This window comes from Aquarana catesbeiana, linkage group LG10, assembly GCF_042186555.1.
Source record: "Aquarana catesbeiana isolate 2022-GZ linkage group LG10, ASM4218655v1, whole genome shotgun sequence".
Taxonomy (NCBI): Eukaryota; Metazoa; Chordata; class Amphibia; order Anura; family Ranidae; genus Aquarana; species Aquarana catesbeiana.
In genome coordinates, this window is record NC_133333.1 from 196,942,620 (window position 1) to 196,954,727 (window position 12,108).

At 40.5% G+C, this 12,108-nt stretch overlaps 1 protein-coding gene across 1 annotated transcript in view; it reads left to right on the plus strand.

Annotated features, from left to right (window-relative positions):
* Nucleotides 1–220: 220 nt before the first annotated feature.
* Nucleotides 221–12,108, plus strand: part of ANKK1 (ankyrin repeat and kinase domain containing 1) — a 153,536-nt gene continuing 141,648 nt past the window's right edge. The window contains exon 1 of the mRNA XM_073603093.1: nucleotides 221–695. Within this exon, the coding sequence (XP_073459194.1) occupies nucleotides 511–695 (185 nt within the window). The 5' untranslated portion in view covers nucleotides 221–510. The remainder of the gene's footprint in view (nucleotides 696–12,108) is intronic.

Here is a 12,108-nt window from a genome sequence, read left to right on the forward strand (position 1 = left end):
AGTTTTTTTCTATATATTCAGCAATGCAATACTTGACAACTCTATAGACAAAATAGTGCACACACCTTTATTTTACTGTCTTTTTGGATACAAATATGTCCTTTAAAATAGCATTTTTAATTTCTGTTTTCACTGTTATATATAGCGTTAAAAAAAAAACAAAAAAAAAACAGTGAAAGCATTAACTCTGGTAAATAATCAGTGAGTCATCTTCACAGTGCTCTCAACATGTTTCTGTAATAGAAGGATTAAAGAACAAGAGAGACTATTTTTTATTAGGTTGTAGACTGCACAGTCAACATAACTTGGGATTGTGAAATGTATATGCAAATATCATTATAGGATGGAACTCTGCCTGCATTACAGTGCTGGGCCCTCCTTCTACGTGTAACACAGGTAGCTCTCAGTCTTAACCAGGAAGCAGAGCTCTTAAAAACCACACACACTTCAACAGAGATACAAGTCTGTTCAAATGTACACAAGAGATTGGATGCTTCTTACTTTGCTGCCATGGCTAATGCAGGGGGTGAACAGATCAGCAACCTGACTCAATTTAAGAAAGAAGATTTCGAGAATGACTGGACTCCAATAGCTTTAGGTGGATTTGGGAAAGTTTATAAAGTGAGACACAAAAAATGGTGGTCCATCTATGCTGTGAAATGTTCGACCCTCCATGGAGACCCTGAACTTGAAAGGTAAGACTTTTTTGAAAAGTTAATATGAATATCCAATATCTTCCCATTTATATATATCTAAACAATGCTGTGATTGTGTTAGGAATTCATTTAATCTAGTAGAGCCTGAATTACAGGAAAATTGTTCCTTTTTTTTTTTTTTTTTTGGCTGAATGTCTTGTTGATTGAAGCTGTATTGTTATGATGGTTAAAGTCGAAAGTGCTTTTTTCACCACTACATTTTTTTTATATTGGCTCTTTCAAAATAACAAAAGCAATAAATTAGTTTACTGCGCTTTAACATTTATAGAGGTCTATAGATCAGACCAAAATGAAGGACAACTGAGGAGGGAAGAAGGACAAAGAGACAATCTCTTCAAATGAGAGACAGTTAGGATATCAGCACCATTCTCTGACAATTTTCCTGGATAGAGGACACTGCTGCCAGCCAGGCACATCTGACAGTACAAGCATAGCCCATTATAAGATATGTGCACTGTTAGTGTTATTAAACCCAGGACCCTGCATTCGCTATATCTGGTCTCCCGTAGTACACAGAACATAGATATGCAATCATTTTAGAAAATGCAAAATGCTAAATACCTTTTCTCATCAGCAGTATATAACAGTTTCATGACTTCTCTCAGTATCTGGTTAAAGCTTGTAGGAGGAATTTTCTTTCTCCTCTGACTGTCCTGGCTGCAGGACCCCTGACCCTCTGTCTAGACAGTGCTGATTGGCCCTGTTCTGATCACATACATCCTCCCAAAAAAAAACAAAAAAAAAAAACTCTCTAGATGTATTGGGGACAGTGGAAAGAGGGGAGGATCAGAGAAAACAGGATCAAACAGTCTTTTTACACAATGCAGAGGATTAAACCCTTAAGTTACAGTGAGTATAACAAGCATGCTTTACTGTATATACAGACTGATTTTACTGTTGTGAGTTTAGTAACACTTTAAAGACTTTAGCTACCGCTTCTCAAAAAAAAAAAAAAAATCACAAGAATTGCAAACTATCACTATACTGACAAATCAGTATCATTTACGTGACTTTGTCATTGATGCAGGTGGCATTATCATTTGATTCAAGTTAATGTTTATATAGTTGAGAAATTCATGTGCTATGAAAGCAATTAGTATGGTGTCACGCTAGATTCATTTCTTTTGAAGATAAAAAGACGGGGAGGACCCCCTCAAAGATTTTTGCAAAGGGGCACCATCACACCTCGTTAGAGCCCAAATACGAAGAAAAATATTACATAAATGAAACCGCAGACTAAAATAAAGTCCATATTTGGCTCCTACTCTTAATATACAGGTGGTAATAACATTACAATAAGTAACGCATTTCCACAAAGTTTGGCAATGCCCACTTTAATTTCACAAAGCAATGCTAAGTAGCAAGCATAGGTTTGCTTTAAAGAGTTTAATATTTAAAGCCTAAAGAGAATATATTACACAGCAGAAATACCATTAGAATTTCCTGGCCTGTGGTGTCCACATCACCTTCTCCTCACACTTAGGACATGCATGACACTTATTACATAAAGAGCGGGTCCTATAGACATTGTATGATAAAAATAACTTTGCCTTTTATCCCTTGCCCTCTGTATTGTAATGTCTTTTATATTCAATAGGGAGAACACACAGGGAAGAATCCTGCCACTTTCCTTGTGTCTCCTTGGGTCTGTCATGTGGCATATGAAGTTGCTTTTAGAATCATGCAAAACACTTGAAAATACTACCATTTGCATTGTATCAGGCCCCTGATGAGGAGACTTGAGGGCTCTGCCTAAAAATTAATAATAATACAGACTAAGAAAATATAAAATCAGAATATCACTCAGTGTATCAAAGTACCAATATAAAGTACCTAACTTGTTGCTAAAATGTTGCTATGTGACTCCTAGCTGTTATTATTCACCTCTACCATCACAGGAGAGAGCTCACAAACACTGAGCTCAGAGATACTTTGTCGTGGGAGAGAAAGTGCAAATGGGGGGGTTTGAATCAGAGAAAGAAGCTCATTCATGTGATGTTGGATGTAAACAGGAAGGGTTAGGAGTCTCTTGGCAGCACCCTAGCAACAAGGCAAGATGGCATGATGCCATCTCTGGGAGTTTGTAGTCAGGTTTCAGGAGGTACGTAAACTGCTTACACCTATAGCAAGGGCTTTATTCAACTTTGGTCAAAGTTTGTTTTTATCTACAGACACCCCTTACCTGCATAGGCAGTTTATTGGTAAAGGTGAACTATGGGGTTGCTTTACTAAAACTAGAGAGTGCAAAATCTGGTGCAGCTCTGCAGAAAAAAAACAGTCAGCTTCCAGTTTTTTTTTTTTTTTGCAAAGCTTTATTAAACAAGCTGAAGTTAGAAGCTGATTGGCTACCATGCACAGCTCCACCAGATTTTGCAATCTCCAGGATTAGTAAATCAACCCCTATGTTTTTAAGTGCTATTTTTCTGCTTCCACCTCACACATCTAAACATATACAAAGATACTAGGACCTTGTTTGACCAAATAAATACCCACTAGATTCAGGCATGGCCAGAAATTACCACGCATACGCTATATGACCAAATGTACTGAGTTCAGGTGTTTCCAATTAAAGGCTACGGTCAATACTACAGCATGAAATGACCATTTAGACAATTGTCTACAGGTTAAACATTATACTTACTCACCAAGACGAGTTTAAATACCACACTCACTGATATTGAATGATTACATGTTCCGTCCTGAAGTCCGGGAAACTGGCCAAGGTTAGCCAATTACTTAACCCCCCCAGGATGATATTTGTTTGACTGGCAGTAGACCAATATTGGGCTGTATGTAGCTTATGCTGGATTTTTATGCACCAGTATGAAAGTATGAATTACACAATGTTGTAATTTCCCTTTGCAGTGATTTTCAGAGATTGTACTGTATTGTTGTGACACTTACACATGGTGCAGGGAACTGCTGATATTTTAAGCCAATGGATTAATCACTTCATGTCCAGCCTATTGTCAAATGATGGGTGAGCGGGACCTTTCTCGTTGTGGGTGGACATCATATGACGTCCTCCTGGAATGTGTATTGCATGGGGCCATGCTGAGTTATGATCTGTCACTGGCTGTGTCTGGCCTGTGTCACAGCCTATCTGTACCATGTGATTAATTGTGGCCAATCACAGCTAATCACAATAATACACACTGCATGAATCAATTTTATTCAGTGAAAATGGTTGCTTATACCAGTGAAATTCACTGGTATAAGCAATCATAGTGAGCAAAAAAAAAAAAAAATCCTAATCCCTTTTCAAGAGAAGTACATTGTTGCTATGGTAACACTATATTGTTCTGGTCACTGTGTGTTAAAAAAAAATATCATTAAAAAAGTATTAAAAAAGAAAACACATTTAAAAATAATTGAAACAATCATTTCATTTTTTTTACATACTGTCACCAGTCACTGTACCTGATCCTTCCTTATTCGTTGTTTTTCTCTAATGTGCTTTTAAAACCTTGAAGAAGGCTTTTTCTGTTGCAGTCTGACTGTGCCCAAATGCACAAAGCCAGCTCCACAAAAACCAAGTTTAATGAGCGAGAAAATCAAGTGGCCTTCACAAAGTTCTGGGGTTACCTTGCGGATGCACTCCCGAGTCCAGCATTTGCATCTATAGACACAGAATGCGAGACTCGGCCCCACCCCCGGCGCCCTCATCATTGGATTTGATTGACAGCAGCGGAGCCAATGGCTGGGCTGCTATCAATCTATCCAATCAAGAGCCAGGAGCCCGTGGAGAAGGAGCCAGCGCGTCCCCACCCACTGAATGAAGGTGTTCAGGTAAGTAAAATGGGGGGGCTAGGGGGCCAGTGACTGCCAGGTGTTTTTTCACCTTAATGCATAGGATGTATTAAGGTGAAAAAACACGTACCTTTACAACCCCTTTAAGGCCTACTGTTAATGTAACAGGAGGTGATAGGGCAGGGAGTGGCACGATTGTGTGTCGGTTCTTCCAGGACTTGGTGCAGGTAGGTGGCAGTGCATCTACGGGGTCAAGCCGGACAACAGGAGCAGCTGATGGTGGCTGGTACTCAACAAGACTGGCAGCTTGGTGGTCACTGACCAACAGCAGTCAGTAGGCTAGCAGGTGGGTAATCATCAGAAACTTGACTGGTGGATGGATGGTCAGCATGTACAAAGCTTGCAGGCGGGTACTTGGCTGGAAGATGGGTGATCAGTAAGCATGGGTTGGCAAGTAATAGCAGGTAAGCAAGGTCAGACTAATCAGGTCAATAACTGATGGATGGATCAGGTACAAGCAGGAGACAGGAGAGTAGTTAGGTTCAGGCCAAAGTCAACAACAGTAGGACAGTTCAGGAACAAGCAGAAAGCAGAGATGTATTCCAGAGACGAGCCAGGATTGGTGCAGGCAGAGTTCAAAAGTAGTCAGAGGCAGGCCTGGTCAGCAACAGATGGTCAAAAGCAAGAACAAGTAGCAGGTAGTGCAGAGAATGCTGTAGACTAGACAGCAAGGAGCCAGTGCTACAGCTGTGCTTAAATAATCTGTTTGGTGACAGCATCAGTGACAAGTGCATGTGCCCTGAATCATGCACACACATGCAAGACCATTTGCTGGCCTGCGCTTGCACACCCGTATGCGCTCTGATGCACCATTTTCTGTATGTGCTATAAAAGAGACTACCCAAAGCATGAAATCATGCAAACAACTTCAGCAAACAGTTAGTGTGACATAATAACGTCCATAAACAGTAAATGCATGATAAAAAAAAGTCCCGTAATAGTGATTCTTCACTGTATCTTGCACCAATACACATAAAAGTGCCTGTGACACCCAAAGACACACCTTCTATTAGATGCACCATATGTCTCCACACAGACAAACAAATGTGCTCACTCCCCCAAAGACACCCACATTATAGGAGGTCTTAAAATGGAAGTAAAGTCTAACTTTTTACTTGTACCTACAGGTAAGGCTTACCTAAGGCTTACCTGTAGGTACTGTGAATATCTCCTAAACTTGCACAGTTTAGGAGATATTCAGAGTATATGCAGAGTGCATGGACCTTCAGAACCCGTGCCATAACCGTCCACTCCTGCACGCATTGCGCAGGAGTAACGTCATTGTGGCTCCGGCCACTCACAACGCCCGAGCCCGCGAACCTGGGGAAGATGTCAGCCAATTCAGCGGTGTGCAGGTGCTGCTGGAGGGCTTCTTTCTAAGGTAAGTATTTCATAATGAGCTAGTATGCAAAACATACTAGCTCATTATGCCTTTGTCTTACAGGTTTTTTTTGTTTTTGTTCTCCCAGGGTTTACGACCTCTTTAGGCATGTCAGATGTACAACACCTTTCCATTAATCCAGGGGTTCCCCACTGCAACAGCAAGATGTTTCCCTCCCTAGGTCAATTTTGCACTCTTCCTCCTCTTTCTCCATCAGAGACAAAAATAAACACTCCTAGTATTCTCTGTATAATGTTTTATTAAAATATACAGCAATATTGTACTCTAAAAAAGTGGCATATAGCATGCAGCAACCAGGTACAAATTTGGGTATATTCTCCACGCTAGCTCACACGGTGGCTTCTGGGTAGCGTGATGATGTCATGCATCTTATGCGTTACACCCACAAAAATATGCTTCAAAAACCTCTGATGAAGCCCCTCTGATGAAGCTGGGTCTAGGTACTGAATGTAAGAAAATTCGCTTCTACCCCACATAGAAACATGGTGCATTATTGTTTAGGTAGAATGATCAATCATTTCTTCTGCCAATTTTCACTGCCAATTTTTTGGCACTGTGAATTTTAGCAGTAATGCCTTGTGTATGGATCTGCTTTTCTAAAGTTTAGAAACTTTAAATGTCTGCTGTCATTGACAAAAACTTCTGCAGAGTAAACTACTTTCAGGCTATACTAACAGTGTTAATTACAATTTCCTGATGTCCAGAGAGCAGGTTGAACGAGTTCTTTATTTACACACACTTGCCAGGATTGCAGTTGAGGGACACATAATTTTACGATAAACATATTCCCTTTTCTTTCTTGTTTTCTAACTGAAAAGTACATAGAAACAAATGCATGAACTTTGGCTGATAATCTAAAACATAACCATCCAACAAAGCGTATTATTGAATAAATATTACATAAGTCGTTGGCGGTTGTAACAATTTAACATCAATATTCCATAAATCCAAGTTATTTATTTTTGTTAATCCATCCTAAACATTACTGTCAATGTTTGAATAGGTGTTATAGGTAACAGGAGGCTTATATATATATTTCTACTATGTATGTTTGATGCAGAAGACAGGAAGGATTAAAAAATTATCTCAGCGTATTTACAAATATTTAAACACCTGATAGGAAAGAACCAGCGTTTCGACCTCAAACATTGAATGTAATCTGAAAATGATGGAAACAACACATTGGGGATTATTTACGAAAGGCAAATCCACTTTGCACTACAAGTGCACTTGGAAGTGCAGTCGCTGTAGATCTGAGGGGGACATGCAAGGAAAATAAAAAACAGCATTTTAGCTTGCACATGATTGGATTATAAAATCAGCAGAGCTTCCCCTCATTTTAGATCTTCCCCTCAGATCTACAGTGACTGCACTTGCTGTGCAAAGTGGATTTGCCTTTTGTAAATAACCCCCATACTGCATACACAATTCCAAAACATCCGTGAATGTATTAACCCATAAGACATTGACATATTTGCAAACTCAACAGGTATTTTTGCACAGATATAACAAGACATTTTAGATGGTATATGTAGCGCACCCAACAGGAACAAATATAAGTTCTTTGTTAGAGTGTACATAAACTTAAAGCAGTAATAAACTCTAACTTGGAATTTGTACCTACAGATGAGCTTATAATAAAACCTACCTGTCAGTACAGTGAATATTTCCTAAACTTGCACTGTTTAGGAAATATTCACATTGGCTCCACCTCTACGCATGTGCAGTGGGTTCTGCATTCAGGGCACACTTTGGGGTGGGTTTACTAAAGGCAAATAGACTGTGCACTTTGCAAGTCCTGTTGCTTCAGAGCTTAGTAAATAAGGAGGTTGTTCTGCTGACTTCCATTATCCAATCGTGTGCAAATAAAAACGTTTTTTTTTCCTTGCGTATGATTGTTTATTCTTTCCAAAGTGAAGCTTCACCTCATGTACTAAACTCTGGAGAAGCTGCACTTGCAAAGTGCACAGTCTATTTGTCTTAAGTAAATCTTTAGTAAATCCTGTGCCCTGAATGCAGAGAATGTTGTGCCAGGATTATGACTCCCATGCATATGTGTGGGAATGACATCAACATAGCCCAACAACACATTCAAATGCCTGGAGAGCTGGAACTTGGAAGGAAGACCAGGGGAAGACCAGGGACGGCCTGTCCATTAAGGGGCACCACCCCCGTCCATCACCACCTCCCCTATCCATGCGTCCAGCCCCTTTCATGGATTCCAATGTGGGGGGGCTGTTTTTTTGACACACCAATTACAGCCAGTGGCTCTAAAAGCCTTCAATATAGGGTGGGATCGGGTTGCAGAGAGTACACTCCAAGCCCACCCAGGTGTGTTACAATATTTGCTGTTGTAACACTGATCCTCCTCCTGGTCAATCAGGAAGCAGGTTTTGACACTGGTCACCCGATTGGCTGAAAGGACAGGGAATCCTATTGCATGCCTAGGAGGAGGAAGAGAGGAGCTGGAAGACACCGTGGAGCAGAGGACTCGGAGCCGAGCCGCTGCACCACGCTGCCTGCCACCCACCATGATGCAGTAAGCGGGAGGGTGGGTGCCGCTGGGGGGATGGATGTTTGTTTGCCACTCCCCCCCAAAAAAAAATCACCAGCTGCCACTGGTGAAGATGAAAGTGCCATGAGCAGTGTCAGTTCAGCACTGGATGGCTCAGTTTAAAAGATAACGCTATTATAATGTTCTAGTATGTAGTGCATACTAGCACATTAAGGTATAGACCTGCAGGTGAACATAGAAGAAAATTGGTAGAGTTTACTACTGCTTAAAAGGAATATATTTTCAGATACAGATTAAAGATTTAAAGCAGTATACAAATAAAAAATCTGGTCCCCTTGGAGGCTTAAGTCATGATTTACTAGTATGCACTGCATACTAGCACGTTATGACAGACTTACCTTCAAACTGAGGTGTCCAGCACAGCACTGTCATGACTCCTCTGGCTCCCCCGGTGTTCCGTCTTTGCCTGGGCTTTCTTCTGGGTTTTGAATCTTCAGCCAATTGAATGGCCTGGCTGTGGTGACGTCACTCCCTCACATGCACACTGGATTCATATCACCGCCGCACACAGAGTGGGCCATAAATGTGACCTGAGCATGTGCGGCTCAGATCACATTAGCCACTGACAGGCTGAATTCCATGAATTCTCTCATCAAATGCGGTTTCACAAAACTCTCACCTTAGGGTAAGGGTTATGTAGTGTCTCACATCAACAGATAATTGGTGTGTGTCTCGGCTTTCTATCCGGATCCTAATGGATTAATGGATACTGCAAGTGTGTTCATGGATAGTTCTCCCCTTCATAGTCCTCCTCACATATGTCATGGATTAGTGCAATGCATCACTGCGACAAAGTACCCCATGATTAGTGGGTCCTACACTATCCATAGATTGGGAGATCCTGCTTCTCTAATCATGGGGTACTTTGTTGCAGTAATGCCGGACTAATCCATGACATATGTGAGGAGGTTACTGGGCAGGTGGCTTCTACACCCTGGAGGATCTCCACAGTCTCCTTGCCTTTTAGTGTAATGTAACAAAAAAGTAAATTGAACTGCCACATTAATGCTACTGAACCTTTTAACAGTGGTGTGGCACTTCAATTGACATTATTCTACAAACTCTGTATTTTGGGAACGTTGTGGCTAGGTCTCTGTTCAAGCTGTTGAGGCTTCATGTGCCTTTGGATGATGCATTTGTACAGTGGAACTATTGAGGAACACTCCATACAAACCTGAATGGTTGTATGAGCCCACAGGTATTTTGAAATGTTAGCCAGGAAAATAGAAAATATGTGAATGAAGCAGCGCTAGCGACCATGGACAAAATAATAAATATATTACCGCTGCTGTAAAAAAGTACTAATACTTGAAAAATAAAAAGCCAAACATATACAACTCTGGTAAAAAAATATGTGACCACATCATAAATAAACTATATATAAAGTGCTTAGTGCGATATTGCTACACATAAATCCATAAATAACATAGGTAGTGGATATTGATATACAGTGAGTGCAATACACAAATCAGCTGCTGCTTGCCAATATAACACATATATAAAGTGCAAATTACAAAAAATATGCAATCGGTGCTACCCAATTGCTGAAAAAAAGTGAGAGGTATATTGTGTACTAACAAAGTTACAATAATAAATGCTGATAAATAGTCCTAAATAAATACCATCAACTGGGCTGCTACACAGAGTTCTTAACAACAGCCTCACTGGAAAGCGAACCGCAGCTCTTCACCCTGTGCTGTCAGTCAATCCCCATGGATGTTATAAAGTGATGCCTCTGATGTAGATATAGATATGAAATGGCTGATGTTCGTAATAAATAGATAATATACTTGCAGATGTCGACCCAAAAAAACAAAGAGAGAAGCAATATGGTGAAGTATTGCGGAGCTAGAAAGGTCACTTGCGCATCACAGCGCTACTCACAGAATCCTCGGTTGCAATCAGGCATGTCAGAAAACTTCCGCGATCGCCGCTTACAGCGTGCGTTCCATGGAAACAGGAAGAAGCGTCACTGGTTAGACGTGAGCCGGATGTTTCGTCGACGCGTTTCGCCCCTCCCCCAGGGCATCATCAAAGGACGCCCTGGGGGAGAGGCGAAACGCGTCAGTAGAACGCATGCTGTAAGCGGCGATCGCGGAAGTTTTCTGACATGCCTGATTGCAACCGAGGATTCTGTGAGTAGCGCTGTGATGCGCAAGTGACCTTTCTAGCTCCGCAATACTTCACCATATTGCTTCTCTCTTTGTTTTTTGGGTCGACATCTGCAAGTATATTATCTATTTATTACGAACATCAGCCATTTCATATCTATAGCTACATCAGAGGCATCACTTTATAACATCCATGGGGATTGACTGACAGCACAGGGTGAAGAGCTGCGGTTCGCTTTCCAGTGAGGCTGTTGTTACGAACTCTGTGTAGCAGCCCAGTTGATGGTATTTATTTAGGACTATTTATCAGCATTTATTATTGTAACTTTGTTAGGAAAATAGAAATGCTGTATTTCTCTGGATAAACCTCCTGCAATGGAAGACTGGGGGTTGATTTACTAAAACTGGAGAGTGCAAAATCTGGTGCAGCTCTGCACAGAAACCAATCAACTTCCAGGTTTTTTTTTTTTGTCAAAGCTTAATTGAACAAGCTTTAGCTGATTGGCTACCATGCACATCTGCACCAGATTTTGCACTCTACAGTGTTAGAAAATCAACCCATTTATATTGTATTGCCGAGGAAAACAATTAGGCAAGAATTCATTGGACTGGCAATTAATCTCAGTTTGCTAATCTATTCCTGGTTGCAAAGCTTCTCAAAAATATATTGTTTTATTATGTATGTCCCCTTCTCATGGAAAAATGCAGTGGGAACAGCTCTGAAATATTTAATTAATCGGTGCAGTTTAAAGAGATGTACACTATGCTCAGACAGTGACCGTAATAAAAAGTCATAATTTTGGGTAGAGAAAATTGCTTTAAGTCTAGGAGGATACTGGGTTTAGATCTCTATGTGGCCATGGCAGCAAGGTAGGAATGGAACTTTTCAAAACTACGAATTTACCTTGAGAGGTTTCTGTGTCGAAAGGTGAATATTTCTTACTCTACATCATCTAATTTTATAACTTTCCAATTTTTTTTTGTCTCCTTAATACTTATGCCTTCCTGAGGGTGAACTGCACCAGGAGATCATCTAATTTTATAACTTCATGTAATTTCCAATTTTTATATATATATATATATATATATATATACAGACCCCTGATGTCTCACTTTTGAGATGGAGAAAAGTCCATTTTATGCAGCCAGGCAGCAGGGGGAATCTGCACAGTACAGGGTGATTGGGGTGTGCCCAGGCCTATGTATATAGCTCTAGTGCAGAGTTAAAAGGAGTGCTAGACAATGAAAGAGTGTGGTTTGTGTATGTCAGTTGCTTAGCTTTTGTATAGTGTGTATATACTTGTAGGGTTGTTTATTGTATGAAAATGGTGATAATGCTACAAACCTATGTTAGGGGTGCCACAGAAAAAGACTCTAAACTTAGAATAGATTAATTAAAACTAGGAGTCACTAATACTGAGCAATGTACTGTATGAAATAGTGTTTTGTGTATGTCAGTAGCCTAGTCGTCTGTATAGAGTTGTAAGGTAGCTT